Genomic DNA, 16882 nt, shown 5'->3' on the forward strand with positions numbered 1-16882 from the left:
TTAGTGTGGATTATACCCAGATAATCCAAGAGACAATATATTCCCTAAGCGTGACTGGCATAATTATAATTAAACAGTTTGGACCAGATCCTCATCTGGTAGAAATCAGTACAGCTTCTCTGAAGGCAAGGAACAGATTCCCACCAGCGAAGGAAGTGGCCCCTATGTCTTAATGGCTATGGCCCTGCAGATGAGTTTCCAATGATTTTTAAGCTCTCAGTTTGTCTATGACTATTAAAGATGCTCTTTGGTGAGTATTTGTGCAGCTGCATCTTTAGGACTTTATGTGACCTCTAGGTAGTCTCACCAGGGGCCTTCCGTGATAGCAGCCACATGCATTGCTCTTAAAATAACTGAAAAATATATTCATTAAAAATTTGTGAATGTTTTTCCTTGTCAGAAATCTCATAAACACTCATCCATTTGTGGTGTTTGTGGTGGCAGTACGCTGACACTTTTCATTCCCTCCCCAGCCCCAACCCTATACTTTCTGCTGCTGGCCTTCAGTAGCCATTAATGGGTAGAACCGAACTCCCACATAAAAAACCTGGTATCTGTGCTTCCACATGACGAAGCACGCAGACAGGCACACGAGGGCTGCGATCAGGTTGAGAACCATCTGCAGAAGTAAGTACAGGCTGAGCGTGCTGGTGACACTGCCGCAGTCAGCCGCGTCCTGGTAAACGAAGGTCCTGCCCAGGGGGTCCTCCGTGTCCACTTTGCACTGGCAAGACTTGAGGACAGTGTCGCAGGTAAACCGCGTCATCTGTAAATAACGATGTGCAGCAAAAGCCACTGCCAAAACACAGACAACCAGACCCAGGGTGCTCAGCAGAAAATACATGAGCTGAAAGAAAGCAAAAAAGAGAAAAAAACACTCTTTTCCAGCTACCCAGAGAAGGAGGAGCATAGAACCAAAGCATGCACATTTATTTTACAGGGAATGCGTGCATTCAATGTTCTACCTGCACATAGCGCGCTTCAAAATTGCAAGCCGGCTGCAAGTCCCCAGTGAGGCAAAGTTCAGCAGGTTACAGCCATCCCAAGAACTGGTATATCTGCCTTGCATGCTTGATAGGAGCACTGCCTTGTAATTTTAAGGCCCGACATGAACGCTGGGAAATCTCTGCCTCTACAGCGCCAGGAGGCCCCTGGCAGGAGCAGGTTCCTCCAGTGTTGGACCTGCATTGGCTAGTGTTGTAATCATCAGCTGAGATAAACTAGTGTGGTTGTCTTGAAGTAGAGCTAAGCAGACTTAGGCTTGGCCTAGCATGTTAATTTTCCCAGGCTGCGCTGAGAAGTAGGTGTTTCTGGCAGCTTTGCTCATGTGCTGTTCCCAGCTCTTGGTTTGCGTGCCCCAACAAATCGCATTTGTACTTGCAAACCAGGCAGTTCAGTGTCTGATCCCCAGTCTGCGGCCCAGCAAAAGCGGCCGGCCCGTGTGCTCCCCAGGATCCCCCATGAAATGGAAACGCGAGGCGGCCTGGGGACACATGGGCCAGGCTGAATCCGCTCCCCAAACCTGGCCCCTAGACATGAAGGAGAAGCTTTTCACGTGAAAGAGCTGCAAGCTCCTGCCGTTTCCTGGCTGCCCCAGGATGCCAGAGGGGCCTATTTGTAACCTCCCTACCCCTTAAACCAGCGGCAGCTTTAAAGTGAGGGTGGCTTTTATCAAGTGCCGCTACGCGGAGTCCACCCCCATGAACACGTGGGACCCCGCAGTGAGTCAGAGCCTGTGCCGCTTGGGGTGGCTCTGGAGACCTCTGGATGCCGCAGCATATGGACTTTCCTCACCTTCGACAGCTGGAGATGGCAGCCGCTGCGCTGCATGCAAAACAGGTGTGAATGCATATTAAAATCAAATTCTGTGTTTAGCCAAAATATCTTTTTTGGTTCTGTTCAGCACTGCAGAAACATTTATTTTGCTTGGTGTCTTATCTGTCAGACACATGGCGTGTCTGGGAATCTGTTATTTTAAACAACAGCTTTTTTTCCCCCTCCCTTTCTCTCTCTCATTTATTAACCTCAATACCACAAGTAAACTATCACTATAAAAGCATTTTTATGACCTTGAAATGCCAAGCTTGTACGTCTTGATAAAATTTACAGTCTTGGTGTATTTGTCCACTATCTACAGTGTGAATAAATCTTCCCATTCAGTTGTCAGCTTGAAAAAAAAAAATAGGTGGGCTTGAAGAAGTATATACATTTCCTCCCCCAAATAACTGAATTCTTACAGCAAGATCTTCATTTCCAAGTCTTGGCTACTGTTAAATTTAATGACTTCCCCTGCAGCCTTAAACCATGGGCAGCTTCAAAATGAGGGTGGCTTTTATTAAATGCAATTACTTTACCCCTGCAGCTTTCATGGTGAAGGCCCATGGCAAAGGTGAAATTAGAAAAAGAAGACACCTACTAGTATAAAACACACAGAAAAGGGAGAGCTACTAATTAATAGAACCCTCTAAATAAAAATATGGTAATTTGTAGCACTATGATGGTATTTTAAAAGACAGTGCAAACGTGTTTTATGGGGAAAATGGACAAACACTACTGAATGTTTCTCTTCTCTGAGGGCCAAACGTTGCCCTGTGATGCCGACACAGACACCATCCCGGTGTCCCCAGCAGAGTGGATGGAAGTCCCCTGGATTCAGACCGGTAGCTGAGCTATTAAGCTGAAACTACACGGTGCATCTGATTCTCCCTTAGCAGGTATTGTGTTTAGCTGCCAACTTCTAGCCAAAGTGCGTATCAAATAGCATGAAAGGAGCAGCCTAAACTGCACTTCAGGTACAGCAGCAAGCGTTTCCCTGATAGGTACCTACAAGGAAGGAAATGGCTTTGAAACGCACACAATACATGGGCAGCTCTTGCAGCACTCAGCAGGGGCGAACAGAGATGCGTGGGGACACAGGGCAATTTCCAAATAGCTTATTATCCTCCTCAGATGTTTGCAGAGGGCTCTCTTTGTGAGCAGCTGAAAATAAACACATTTCCAAATATCAAAGGTGAGGCAAATGCAAATACTGCCTGGGAAGGAGCACAAGACAGCGAGTGCTGAGATCCCATCAGCAGAGTAATCGTATGGCAGACCTAGAGGCAACTTCAACATGGCAAATACAACCGTGTGGTGAGTTCTGCCCACGAACTAGAGTTTGCCACTAGAAAAATGAGTTTTAACAGCTTCAGAGAGATAGGCACTGTGATTGCTGCTTAAATAGAAGGAGAAAAAGGAAGCGAGAAGAAGCAACATATGACGAGGTCAGAGAGCAGCAGCTCATCCTCCTTCAGGTTCCTCACAGAAGCAAAAAATGTTTCAGCAGTGTTTGCTGGCAATAGTTTTACTGCATGCCAGAAAGAAAGTAAATCATCTAAGATGGATCAGGTTCTTCAGGGAAAAGGCTCACCCTAATTATTAGCGATGAGATCGGTGGGGTTAACAGAAATGGATGCAGGGATCTTTTCCAAAGGTCCTGGTGGCCCAGGCTGTGAGCAGGTTATACCACGGCCGGGCCTGTGGGATGGGATGGGCAGGCAACCAGGGGCTGCATGGTACCCTAGGAGATGCCGTGATCAGAGCAGGGTGACATGTCAAGATCAGCAGATACGAAGTGCCAGGAAGCACGCAGAAGAATTTAAGTGGTTTTTTTTTTTTTTTTTTTTTTGCCAAGGGAGAGACTCTTCCCTTTATAATGTGATCGGATCCCGGGAGGAGAACCTCCATGGCTACTTTGGTTAAAAGAGGTGTGTTTTCCTGCCTTTCCTTGCAATGAGATTGCTGAAAGTGTAAAGTCCAGAGGGGGACATGGGGCAGGAGAGGTGAAGAGCATGGGTCTGACCCAGTTTTGTGGCACAAATGCAAAACGGAAACACTGTGATGGGGCATTTGGGGGGGGGCGGGGAGGATTCTTTGGGAGGTAACAGCCCACGGGCTATTCACTGAGCCAGAAGCCTTTTGAGGTAGGCTTGAGCTCCACTGCCGACAGATCGTGAGAAATAAAGCACTTTGCATTGCTTGGGGAGCCCTTCCAAAATGCTTATTTTCTTGCGGGAGAGATGGCGCAGCTCCCTCACTGCAAGGGCTGGCAGTAATGCTATGGGTGATGCTGCTGGGCTGCCCCAAACGGCGTGCCACTGCCATCACGAGGGATGACTCCCTTCCTGTTTGAACGCTGCCGAGCTCCATTTAGTGCTGCAGGGCAAGCAATAAAAAGCCTGGCGTGGCAGCTGCCGCCCATCCCAGCAGCTCCCCAGGCAGCCATAATGCTTACTTGCGTGGGCAAAGGTGCCCGGACAAGAAATGAAATGCAATCAAAGTGCGGAAACCATTGCTCTCTGTCTCCCTTTCTTTTTATAAGTACAGGAGGAGCTTTATAGAGGCATAAAAGACACACTGGGGCCTAATTTCTAAGAGAGGATGAATGCCAGCTTTTGAAAATCTATTCCTTGCATTTGATTTTTGTTCCTCCTTTGCCAGTTAATAATCACTGTTATTTTGGGTTGTGTGTGTTGGTATTTTTCCTGGTTGTTATGTGCCTGCAAAATATCAAGAGCCCTCAAAATAATAATAATAAGGGAAAACAACCGAGATAAATGGTGTTAAAAACATCCCTACTGGAACAAGCATTGGGGACATGCCTTTTCTGGTTGCCCCTCAGCACCCATGCAGTGTGGTTTGGGGACTGCAGTGGGACGTGGTGCGGGGTTGCTCTGCCTCTCCCGCTACACTCGGCAGGAAATTTCCTCCATGGCAAAATGCCTGTCCCTGGGGCTTGCTAACACTTTTCCTGAGTTTGCTAGCGCCTGACACAAGGTGCTGTGCTCTTAAAGGAGGCTGCTAAGGCACCGTCTCTTCACTCCTGACCGAGAAGGCTGCCACGTAGGAGAGATTTCCAGTCACCCTTTTTAATTTACCTGTGCCCATACAGTCAGTTTTGTATTTCGTAGTGAGGAGCAAAACTGCAGAGAAGATGCTGAGTTGCTTCTTAGATCACATAATACCCAGAGACAGGTACAGTAAAACTTGATTTAAATGGATCCGTTTTATCCCAAACCGCTGCTTACCAGCTCTCTATGTCTCTACTTAATCAGTAACCCCCCATCTTTCACTGAACACTTCCCAAATTATTCTAGCTCCATTGATCTGAATATCTTTGATAGTCTTAAAATATGGCAAATAAAAAGCTATCTTGCTCTATTTTAGAATATTTATTATAAGAATTTCCCCTTTATAGGCTGCAGTTTCTTCCTTATCTGACTGGAAAATACCAGAAAACTATTCTTGCATTTCAGGTGCACTCTCACTTCTTTTCATGTGGTCTTAAAAATATCCCCAGTATCAACTTTTCTGATTGTATTTAATGACATGAGGGTGAAAAGAATAATTAAAAAAAAAAGTCTAGGTACCTTTACTGTGAACTGCATGCATGTCTTCTCATCAGGTTGGTATGAAATGCAAAGCATAACAAATCCGACTAAGGACGCCACGCAGACCTGCAAGGAAGGAGATGCAAAACATGTCAAAGTTGAAAAAAATACATATTTTTCAACCAAAACTCCTTTCCATGTTAGCAGCACTGCAACCCAAGAAGTATTTAAGCCAAAGCATGTGAGATGGTGCCATGGCCAAATGGGTGAACCTTATACTTTTGGATGTGCTTGTGAGGAGGGAAGAGCTCTAACCTCCCCTTTATAGACACCAGGGCACGAAAAGCTGGAGGATCGTGCTCAGAGGGGCTTTTTGAAGTCAGACCTACAGGACCCAGCAGACCCCAAGGCCATGGCCACCTTCCCTGTCCCCATGTCCCTGGTTTGGGGACCAGGAGGATGGGTGGCCCAGCACAAGCCTGTGCTGGCTGCCCAGCAGCCTCCACACACGGTTTGGGAACCACCACACCAGAGTCCTCAGCAGACCTTAGTGCAGCTGGACCTTAACGCAACCTTTAAGAGCGCAGCCAAAGGTCTCATGCACTCAGCTGGGCCCTTCATTCACTTCAGGCTTGGGGTCGGTTCCCAGATGACTGGATAATTTCCATCAGTAGACCTCCTTTTTTCTTTTACCTTCTAAAATCAAGGTTGAAAATAACCTGCCTCAAATTTTTGAAGGAGCCTTTTACACTGATTTATGACATTTCTGCTGTGTTGGTCGGCACCTGCCAGCAGTATAAATCTGATCACCTCTTCCTTTAATCTCCCGACGAGTTTCTCGCATGGGTTTTGCCAGGCTGCATGCACATTCTTGCCTTTTGGAAAGCAAGGATATTTAGCTGGCAGGCAGCGGGGCTCTGCCTAGCAGACCTATACTCCGCTCCTGGGTCCCGCTGCACCACCTGGGCTAGGTGGTGGGAAAAACCAGGAGGAGGTGAGCTTTATAGGGGACTATTTGATGTGGATGGAAAAGTGCATGTAGACAGTCATGGTTAAACCCATTCCTCTTATGGTTTTATGAATAAAATACCAAACTTTTCTTTATATTGACATTGTCAGTGTGAGCTGCTAGACAGTAGGCCTGTTAAGGAAGAGTGCTTTGGAAAGTATGGCCAGTCATGTCCCTCAAGAACCCATGTCATTAATAACACTTTTCCTCATACAGTTTTATTTCATGTCATTTTGGTAAGACACAGATAGGAAGTATTGCCTGAAAACATTTCTAAAGAAAGCGTCAGTATTATTTACTCCTTTCCATGTCATGTGTATTTATATTCTGGTCCTATGACTTACACATGGCCTCCAATTTATTTGTTTTCTTCTTTTTATTGTTGACAGCAATAGCTGACAGGGCCGTCGGGGGAAAAAGCAACCTTTCTTGTCAAAGGTCCTTCAGTACTGTTTTTTCCCCCTCTATAGTGCGTCTATGTGACTCAGACACTTTATTTTGCGGGATTAATAGCCCATGTCCTTGGTCCCTTGCACTGTGTATTAATCTTTTAATTCAATTAACATTGCTATAAAACTTAAATCTTAAGGACATCATATCTTGAGTAATATCCAAATGATAAACTCCCCCAGTTACAGTCACGGCTGAAGTGAAGAACTTGTAGTGCGAATGAGAGAAGGCTTAGATACCCGTTTAACTTCACGTGCTCAAGTCCACGTGAAATCAAAGGGGCTGCTCACGTCAGAGCCAGACCTAAGCGTTTGCAGGATCTGGTGCTCAAAGGATCTCTTTAGGAGCAATAAATCAAATTTGCTTTGCCTCAGTTACACTGGTGGGCATTTACACTAGCGTGTGCCGAGGGCCAGCTTTGCCCCCGGGTCGCTCCAGTGAGACATCACGGGACGGTGTCTGCTCACGCCCTCCCTGGCGGCAACGCGCCCTGGCCCTGCACGCAGCCCACAGACAGTCATTCATCTTAGAGCAGATGCAGCTGAGATACGAGCGGTGGCATTTCTAGTTACAAACCAGAAATTTTTTCTCTCTCCATTGCGTGCTACGGAAGTGGAGCCTTGTAGAACTTTGACAAAAACGCTGCTGGCTTTCCATGCACCAGGATCAGGCCTCCCTCTCCAGAAAGGATACAAAAGAGTGTCATTTAAAAGGATTTCCATCCTGCCTGCACTTTCTAAGGTTCCTCTGGGATTTAAATAACATGCTCAGAGATATTTGGAGAGGCACATTTTATAGGTATTTATAAAAGATTACATGGGGTCGGGATTCCAGCAAGGCTTGGGCAGGGTATTTCAGAAGGCTTAATTATCGCTTTTATAACAGTGGACCAACACTTTTTTAAACCAGAGATGTGAAGAAGAGAACGCCAAACATATTTTTGAGTAACGGTAAAAAGCAACGCTGCTGAGGACTATGACCCATATACGTTTTACATTTCTGTTCTTTAAAGGTAAATTCCCTCACTGGAGCGAACTGAAGTGTGGAGCATTTATACAGAAAACAGCTTGTGTGTTTCTATTTTATACATTATTAATAGATCGCTTTTGATTTATGCCTGTGAAGTGTAATAGAATAACTAAAAATGCTTTGGTAAACATTTGTTATGAACCCCTAAGTGACTAAGACAGTTACATTATAGCAGATGACTATAGAAGTGACTAGCACAGATGCATTAGATCGTGTTATGGATGCGGCCGATGCTGACTGTTAAGTAACATTCAGTGCTGCGGCGTTGTGGTGGTTCAATAGCCTTTGCAATAGGCCAGCGTGAAAGGCACGCTTCCCATGCCTTATTGACTAAGTATACAACATAAAGCACAATTGAACTGCCTTGGCACTCCGTTGCCATCAGTCGATGCATATTTGTTATACAAATAAAATAGATTCTGTAAGAGCTGCCGAAGAACAGTTAATTAGATCAGCTCTTACATCCCTTATCTGCAAACCTAGAAATATACACTTTTAGACCGAGTACATTTCAAGTTTGTTTCAAAATTGTCCAGACAAACACACCCTTTGCTGAATAGGTGGTGACATGAAAGCTTATCCAAGGAAAGAATTTAAATTTAGAAAAGTCCTGTCTAGAAAAAGACCTGAATGTGATACAGATGTATTTAGGAAGGGTACAGATTTAATTTTGCTTACTGCATACGCTGTGAAATCCACCAGTTCACAAGCTGGTGAAACCAGTCACTTACTAGAGCTGGCTGAAAAATTAAAAGTTTATACTCTTGAAAAGTCTCAATACTATTTCTTTTTAGTGGGAAGCAGCAGACATGCCTTCCATTAGGCCGGAACATCCGAGGTCTAGAAAGTGACTCCAGAATCAATTTTGTGTTAAACCACAGTCAAAACAGGAGTTGGTATTTTCTGGGTCTTTCGCAGAGTGCAGTGCCTGGACCACAGGGACTTTGGCAAATGGACTCTCTCTGTACATGCACATGGCCTAGCGGTTGTAAGGAAGATGGGTCTCAAGCCAGGACGTCGACACACCAGAAATCTCCGTGCTGAGCCACTACGCCAGACCCTGAGGCACGGCGGCCGTGCGGGAGCCAGCACGGTGTCAACCTCCCCCCGCACTAGCCAGCCGCTTCCCACCCGCTAAACTGAACCCCAGCTCTGGAAATAATCGTGGGTGAGAAAATTAGCTCACCATCTCCAGAAGGAAAAAGCAGCTGTGACAAGGCAGTGCCGCCCAAGAGCTGAGACTGGCATGCAGGCAAAGCTCATTGCGTCTGAGCAGGGAGGCTGGAGGCAGCAGGTCCGTGCTCCCTGTCAGCAGCTCACTGCAGCTCCCTCGTGCCTGGCCACGTAAGGGCTAAGCACAAGGTGTATAAGAGATACGGGGAGCCCACACGGTAATGATGAATATGGTTATGTAATGTACATAATTGGGGGAAACATGAACATGTAGGGCACAAATTTCCGCCGCGGTTTGCATTCATTAGCTTTGCACACTGACATACTAATGTGGTTTGCTTTATTTCGACAGCTTTCAAAACCACAGATTGCTCTAATCTGTCTCTATCTCTCCCTTGTATATTTGTCAGACTGTTTTGTTGTTGCTGCTATTTTAGCCCAAATGTTGCTATAAAATAGGTGGCTTTCTCCAGCAAAATAATGCTTCCTCTTAGGATGTTTTGGGCATCTTGGAAGTCTTGGTCCTTGAGGCTGGTAAAGCAAGAGAGCTGAAAACCTCCACAAAGAGATTAAGGAAGGAGGGAAAATCTGGTTCAAAGGAGCATCTTGGGCCTACGCCACACCACAAGACAACCGCTGCAAACGCGCACGCACAGGCATAATATAACTCATCCACTTTTTACCTATAGGCTGGTTAGCAAGAACCTCCTACAAGAACCTCTTCAGGTCAAAAAGCAAACACAAGGGAGGATAATTGCTGAGACCCAGGGTGCAACAGGCAGACTGTTCCTGTTTAAATAAGAAGGTAAACTCTCAGGCTTCTGGGAAAAAAACAACTCTTAACAGAATTAGGAAGAAATTTCCTTGATGGGCAAGTTATTTTATAGTTGCTCACTTCAGGTCACTATGGATCTCTCTGTTTGAAAGATAAGGATAAAGAAATGATCTCTGTTAGATGTCTCTGAAGTCCCTGGCTTACCATCAGATGAGATGTGTGCCTTGATGGATTACTGGCCTTATCAGATATGGCAATGACTTAATTCCCATCCTCGACTCCAGAGAAACCATGCAATTCACAGAGATTAAACATCCCGGGGGACGCAGACATTGATGCAAGAAAGAAAACCTTCCTGTTGACTTTGCCATTATGAAACAGGATCACCTCCGATGCCAGACAGCTGTACGTAGTATTACAGGCAGCGACACGGATGTTCATTCACTTTATGAGGTTCGAGGAGACTAGAATGAAAGCAGGTACTACAGGCTGCTTTTACCACTAGCTTTCATCAGCCTCCGGCAAGCCCGGGTCTCACTAACACAGGTAAAAGAAGTCAAATTGCCACAGAGAAATATTACTCCTTCATGGCATTCCCTCTTACAGGTTTCTCATTGGATTGAAGGACACCCTAGCTGTATATAAATTACTCCCAGAAATAATAGCTGCAATAATAATGTTGTTCCCAGATAATGTGCAATAAGAAAAGTGTAGCATGGCTAAAGCTGCTGTGTGGCTGAGGCTTGCAGTACGAAATGTGTCCATGACCATGAAGCTATGGAAAGCTATCATCCTGATAGGGTCAAAAGGCTACCTAGGCTGAGGAAACCTGTTCAGACAACTTCCCCTCCAAGTCTTACCTAGACTTTTTGCACAGGCATAGCCTAGTCAGGAGCCCTTATTACCTCCCTCCTTCCTGCTGAGGCTGTGGCTGCTCTCGTGCTAAAACATAGTGGTGTCCCATATTAGATCTGCACTTGAATAGTTATCACACAGACTTTTGGAGCACAGCTACCTGCTCAAACCATTTTGAAAGGTGAAATTCCAACATTTTTTCCCATCAAAGTTTTCCATTCTATACCTGATCAAAAAAAAAAAAAGTATGGACTTCAGTAAATCAGACATTGATGCATAGTTACTCTTAGAAAATGTCGAGATTTAATGGCAGCGAGCTCTGCAGAATGCAGCTCTAGTGCTAGATCCCGACCTGGCTATAAACAAGCCCTGGAAACCCCACAGAAGTATATTCCACAAATGGACCTCAGTGCATACCATCCAGAGCCTCACGTACTTTGGAGACGGTTCAATTAAATACCTCAACTTGGAGGCTCTTCTTTAAGGCAGTCGTCCCCCAAACCTTTTGATGTTTGCCCATGGCTAATTGAAGCTAGCTTGTATAAAAAATGGATGCCTGCATGACCGTAATTTCCATTAACTGCTTTGATGGTGCCAGTTCTTAACTGCCACCTTTTCTTTAAAATTGAAATTGGTTTCCCTAATAACAGGCAAAAGTTAGAAACCCAGCGAGGTGGTACGGGAGGTGATGCTTGCCTGAAAGCCACCTCCACAATTGCTGCAGGAAGAGGTGTCAAAAGCAACAGAAAAAAACAGCAAGGGGCCAGGACTAACAAGAAAGTGTCTCTTTGCTTTCAGGCTTTAAAAGAGAGCACATTTCAGGGGCTTTAAATAAGCAATCGGCCCCCATATATATATATCAATACGGAAAGGGCTCAGCTGGCTCCCGCTCGAGCCGGGGAGACTTCCCAATTATTGACCCCCTCCGGGAAGATGAAATGGTTGCCTGAAGCCCCACATGCTTGTCTGATATTTGGCAGGCCACCGCCGGGCATCCAGAGTGTCCAGCCTGGCGGAAAGGGGTTGCACGCGGCGGCCGGGGGGACAGGGAAAGCTGGTGGCGCGGGAGGCGTTTGTTGCTGCAGGGAGGTGCTCCGCTGGGAATGGCCGCCCAGACTCCTCACTGCTGGGGATCGTCCAGGACAACCCGCGCTTTAGATTGCTTCCCCGCACCCGGCGTGCTGACATTATTTACATTACCGGATCGGTTACAGGTACAGCAAATCCCTCACCAACCCCAGCTAATCATCAGGATGCATTTAATGCCAGTTTCTAATTTATGTCGCTTTACAGCACAGCCCGGTACAATGTTTCACCCTTTCAGCATCCATCTCACGACAAGGATCCCCGAGCGCTACCTTCACAACTAAATGCGCTGCCATCCCTGTACCCATTCGGCGGGGGGGAAATCCCAACCTTGTCCTCTCCTGGATGCCATGTTCCACTGTTGCAGAAGTCCGGCTTAATTTTAGGGGCTCTGCTGCTTTCCCCAGCGGCTGGGGATACCAGACTGACTTTACAGCCCCAAAGTGCCCCAGACCTTGGAAACCTAAAGGCACCAAGGCTGTGCCTCTCGGCTCCCCCTGAGTGGCTGGAGCAGCCGCCCGGGGCTCTTGGCAAGGCGGAGGTCTGTGGGGCTATTGGTTTTGGCCCTCAGGCTGGACAGCACCTGAGCACGTGGCGGGTCAGCGGCAGGGCTGGGGACCAGACCCAGCGTCTGAGTCAGGCTCTCAAGCCTGGAACAGCAGAAATGCATCAGCTCAACAAACATCACAGTTATCGGCATCTGATAGGGGCACGCCGTGCTGGGAGATATGCCCGGCGGTTTGATGCGCACGTCGCACTAAGCTTCGAAAGAGCTTTTAAACACAAAAGCCAGCTCCTCTGCCGGCCCGGCAGTATGGGCAGGTTGTCTTGCACAGTTCCCTGGTTGTACAACACGGCGTGCTCGCTCTTTCTCTCCCCTTGACTCCTGCAAACTGTCCCTCGCAGCTAATTTTCCCTCAAAGAAAAAAGAAAGAAAATTTCTAACTTTCTTCAGTTTTTAAGAGCTCTTTTCCAGCCATTACGGGATGTCCTATCCTTGACTGTGAGCTGCTCGAAGCAAAGAGTACTTCCTTCTGTGAAAGTATTCGCTTAAATTTTTTTTTAAAGCTTTTTTAAAAAAGGGTTTAAAAACTTAAAAGGAAGAACAGCATGAACATTGCAGGCTCCAGGTAAGTGAAGAATAATTAAATTGCTTTTTCACTTAAAACTCTGTCCACCTTTTGCACCAGCAAGTCCCAGACCAGCCCAGTCACTCCACCCACTCGGGGAAGCCAGCGCTTGACTGTTGTGACCAAAAAGCAACAAGTCACGGCTACGATTTTGCTAGATCTCAGGGACATTTGGGGCACCTGGCCGGGGAGTGGCATGGGCAAACGCCAGGGGATATGCAGCACCGAAGGGCCTGGGCGGGGGGGCAGCGTCCACCCTCCTGGGGCAGGTGCTCAGCGTTGGGAAGGTGAAGGAGCCATGGCTGGTGGTGCCCGAGGAGTACGGTTGGCAGGTGCGTTTACACCTGCAAAAGCACACCAGAAAGCAAGCGGTGGCTCCCCTCCGCACCTGCCACACAGCACTTCTCCCCGCATGTCCCCAGCGGGCAGGGGAGACACCCGCCCAGCAACATCTGCAACCCACAAATGGCGATGAACGGCTCAAACATCTAAGCAATGGGCTACCTGGAGGTGCAAACAAAATCCCAAAGGGGATTTGGAGGTTAAAATATCATGACAGTGTCTCTATTTTTTCTAGGCAATTTTTTTTTTTTTGGTAGTTTTCAAGACAAAGTGCACAGTAAAATCAATGATAGCTGGATCCACATTTGTTGCCCTGATCCACTTGGGTAACAGATTAAAGAAAAGTTTTTAAAAAATCCAAGTTTTTATGTATGATATGATATGATATATATATAATATGTAATATAAGATATACAAGATATAACTATATATAACACAATGCATATATATTTTTATATATATAAAATTTTGGATTTTTTAAAAACATGTATATGTGTATATTTAAAAAAATGTATATATGTATATAAAATATCTTCCACAATAAACAACCTAGATGATCATTTGTGATGACTATTTTTGTAACCTTCTTAACTGGCTGAGTCTGCAAAAAGGGTCTGAAAGCTCAGGCACGCCTGTGAGATTTCTGATAGTCTCTGCTTTTGATCACAGGAGAAATAATCTGAGAGCAGATCTTCAAGGGGAAACACACCATTTTGGCTTCTAGATGTCAAAAGGCCACAAGCTAATGAAAAGGAATGAAAAGGACGCCATTAATATATACTGCCTCTGCAACACTTTTCATCTGAGGATCTCAAAGCAAAGCATGACGGATAGCCACTATTAACCCCACTTTGCAGGGGAAATAACAAAGTCTTTGCCCGGCTAAGTAACTTGCCCAAAGCTACATAGCAAGTCAGTGCCAACGCATGGAAAAAAAACCCAGTGCTCCCTGGTGGCTTTGGGAAGAGGCTGCCTGAGCATTTTCGAAATAGGGAAAAGGGATATATTGGGAGCAGGGGCCCGGCTGCGCCTCCAGGCGCTTGGAAGGGCTTCCTGGGGGGCAGCGAGGTGGCTCGGACCTGGACAGCTTGGCTGGAAACAGCTGCGGGATGGTGAAACGAGTGCTGCCCTGGCAGGGTTAACTGCACCCATCCGCCCATCCCTAGCTGGGTAGCAAAGGCACTTTAAAGGGAATAGGTTATTCAAGCTGAAGCAGAAGTGGCAAATCACTTAGGATCCTTAGTTTCTGTCCAAAAAACCTTTCCTTTGGTTTCTGACTAATGCCCCACGGATTTCAGGCGAAATTCATTTGAAACGAGGAGGTTTCAGCCGGGTTTTGCGGAAGACGAGCGAGCTGGCAGCTCGCGGGAGCAGGTGCCACGCGATGCTGGGCAGCCCCAGCTGGGGCCTCTGCTAGCCCTGGGTCGGGTGTTGAATCAGTTTAATCCAGACTGTCTTGGGTTTTTTGGTTTTCCTCGGGGACATTTTACTCGAGGCGCTTCTCTAAATAAGTTCCTTTTCATTCATGCTCACGCACTGAAGCGCTCGATTTTCAGCAAAGAACGGTATCACCGCTTTGCTGCTAATAAAGAAGAAAAACATGACCCTTCAATCAGTCAGGGTCTATATAGCACATTGGCAATTTTCCTTCATTTTTCCGTCATCCTCCATTAACAGCCACGGGGTCAAATCCACCCTGGTGTAATTCCAGTGGAGATACACCGGGGACGAGCGTGGCCTATCATCACTAATGTTGCTAAGAAGGCCTCAATAATAGATTTTTAAAGCGCCGGAGTTGCACGCTGCTGGAGTCCGTTAAGGGGGGGCTCAGGCCCGCTCCCGCGGGCCGCGCGGTGTGCCGCTCCAAGGCAGCTGCGCCAGGCTGCTTAGCGCGGGGACGCAGCAGTCACGTGCAGGACTCGTACAGCAAGCCCAAGCAGTCGAGGTGCTCAGGTAATCCCCAGGCCGGTAAGGAAGTACATTTACGCGCTGCACTATGGTCGCCGTCTAGCGCACCGAGAAAGCTTTTCTCCCAGTGCCTGAACAGGTATTTATTCCCTGGGACTTCCTACAGCCTAATAGCACTCAGGATAGTGCTAGCACATCAGCGTGTACGTTCGGGAAGCCTGCTGCCTTTGGGGGGAGGGGGGGGGAAGGATATTAAATTGCATCTATAGCATATCCTAGGCGGGTGATCACCAATCCTTCTCCGAAATGGCAGCCAAGCTGGGCCGGACCCCAGGAGCCGGAGCCTCACTGCTGCTGCCGGGCACTGGGCAGCAGCTCGAGGGCTGTTTTCCCAGCGGCGCTTTGTCACCCAAAGCCACGCGTGACTGTCGCGCGTGGGCCGGCTGGCCAGCCCCAGGGAACACTCGCCCTCACACGGCCACTTTTTGGGCACCCCGTTCCCCACGTGGGGGATCCTTGGCGGCAGACAGGCAGGGAAGGGGTTAAATCGCAGCCTTTTTTTCCCCCTCAACACGTCACATTGTGGGGTGCAAGCTCGAAAGACTGCCATTTCTTGCCTGCTGCTGCCATAAACATGCCAAGCAAAAAGTTCAGAGTTACGCGCTCCTTAAACCTGAATATTACGACATGCTGGGGGAAGGGGGGGAGCAGCGTGTGGTGTAAACGCCTTTTTCAGCATTACCAGGCGCTATGCGCTGCGAAGCAAAAGCTAGCGTGCACATCTTGTGAGCAGCAGCCCTGCGTTTCATTTAAGGTCCATGGGGTGTTTCGGGGAAGCGCCCGAGCCCGGTCCTGCCACCCTGCCGCGGCAGATTCCTTGGGAGCACCCGTTCGGGGGCAGCGATGGTTAGCCCAGCTCGAAGGGTGCAGTGCATGCAGGCGGTTAGTCCACCGCGTCGCGTCACGCAGCGGGCGCCCACGTCGGCAAGGGCACTTCGCGCAGAAAGGCTCTTTAATGCTTACACTTATCCCAGCCCAGTGTGGCGTGTCTCTGACTAGCACGGAGGAGCTGATGCCCGCCGCGAGGAAGCCCAGCACCGCCACGGCGGTGCCGAGCGCCAGCTGCAGCAGCGCCAGCAGCAGCGGGAAGCGGCAGCCACAACAAGTGGGGGGCGCCTCCTCCGCGCCCGCTTTGGGGTCCCCCTCGCCTTCCTCCTTCTTTGGCATCGCCGCCGCCGCCGAGCCGCTGGCGCTCTCCCCTGCGGGCGCCTGCCCTGCCTGGCTCTGGTTGCTGAGGGAGCTGCCCGGCGGGGGTTTCTTCTCCTTTTTTCCCATGCTGGCGAACTCGAGTTTTTCACGTGCGTGTGCGCGCTGAGGGGCGCACGAGGGTTTTTTGGTTTTTTTTTGCCCACGAAGCTCCGCTTTGTGCTGGCTGGGTTGTTCCTGGTGTTTGAATCGAGGAGGCTGAACAAATATGGAAAACATTTGGAGCAGATTGTCGGAGTGTCTAAATGCCACATATAGCCCAGGGAAGAGGGGGGCGCTAGGGGGGTAGCGCACTGCCAACCGGCGGGTGCCCAGGCCACGCACAGGGTGGGCTGCGCGTGCGGCCATGCCGAGCTGGGTGTGTGAGTGTGCGTGCACCTACGTGGGTGTGAACATGCACATCTGGGCGTGTGTGCACCTGCATGGGTGTGAGCATGCACATCTGGGTGCATCTACATGTGTGTGAGCATGCACATCTGTGTGTGTGCAC

The 16882-nt window shown here is 48.1% G+C and overlaps 1 protein-coding gene across 1 annotated transcript; it reads right to left on the reverse strand.

Annotated features, from left to right (window-relative positions):
• Nucleotides 1-481: 481 nt before the first annotated feature.
• On the reverse strand, nucleotides 482-16558 carry SSPN (sarcospan). Its single transcript, XM_067289851.1, has 3 exons — nucleotides 16150-16558; nucleotides 5409-5495; nucleotides 482-847 (listed from the first exon to the last, which is right to left on the reverse strand). Exons 1-3 carry the CDS (start codon nucleotides 16459-16461, stop codon nucleotides 482-484), a joined length of 765 nt encoding a protein of 254 aa, XP_067145952.1. The 5' UTR covers nucleotides 16462-16558.
• Nucleotides 16559-16882: the final 324 nt, after the last annotated feature.

Source organism: Apteryx mantelli, chromosome 1 (genome assembly GCF_036417845.1).
Source record: "Apteryx mantelli isolate bAptMan1 chromosome 1, bAptMan1.hap1, whole genome shotgun sequence".
In the NCBI taxonomy this organism is placed as follows: Eukaryota; Metazoa; Chordata; class Aves; order Apterygiformes; family Apterygidae; genus Apteryx; species Apteryx mantelli.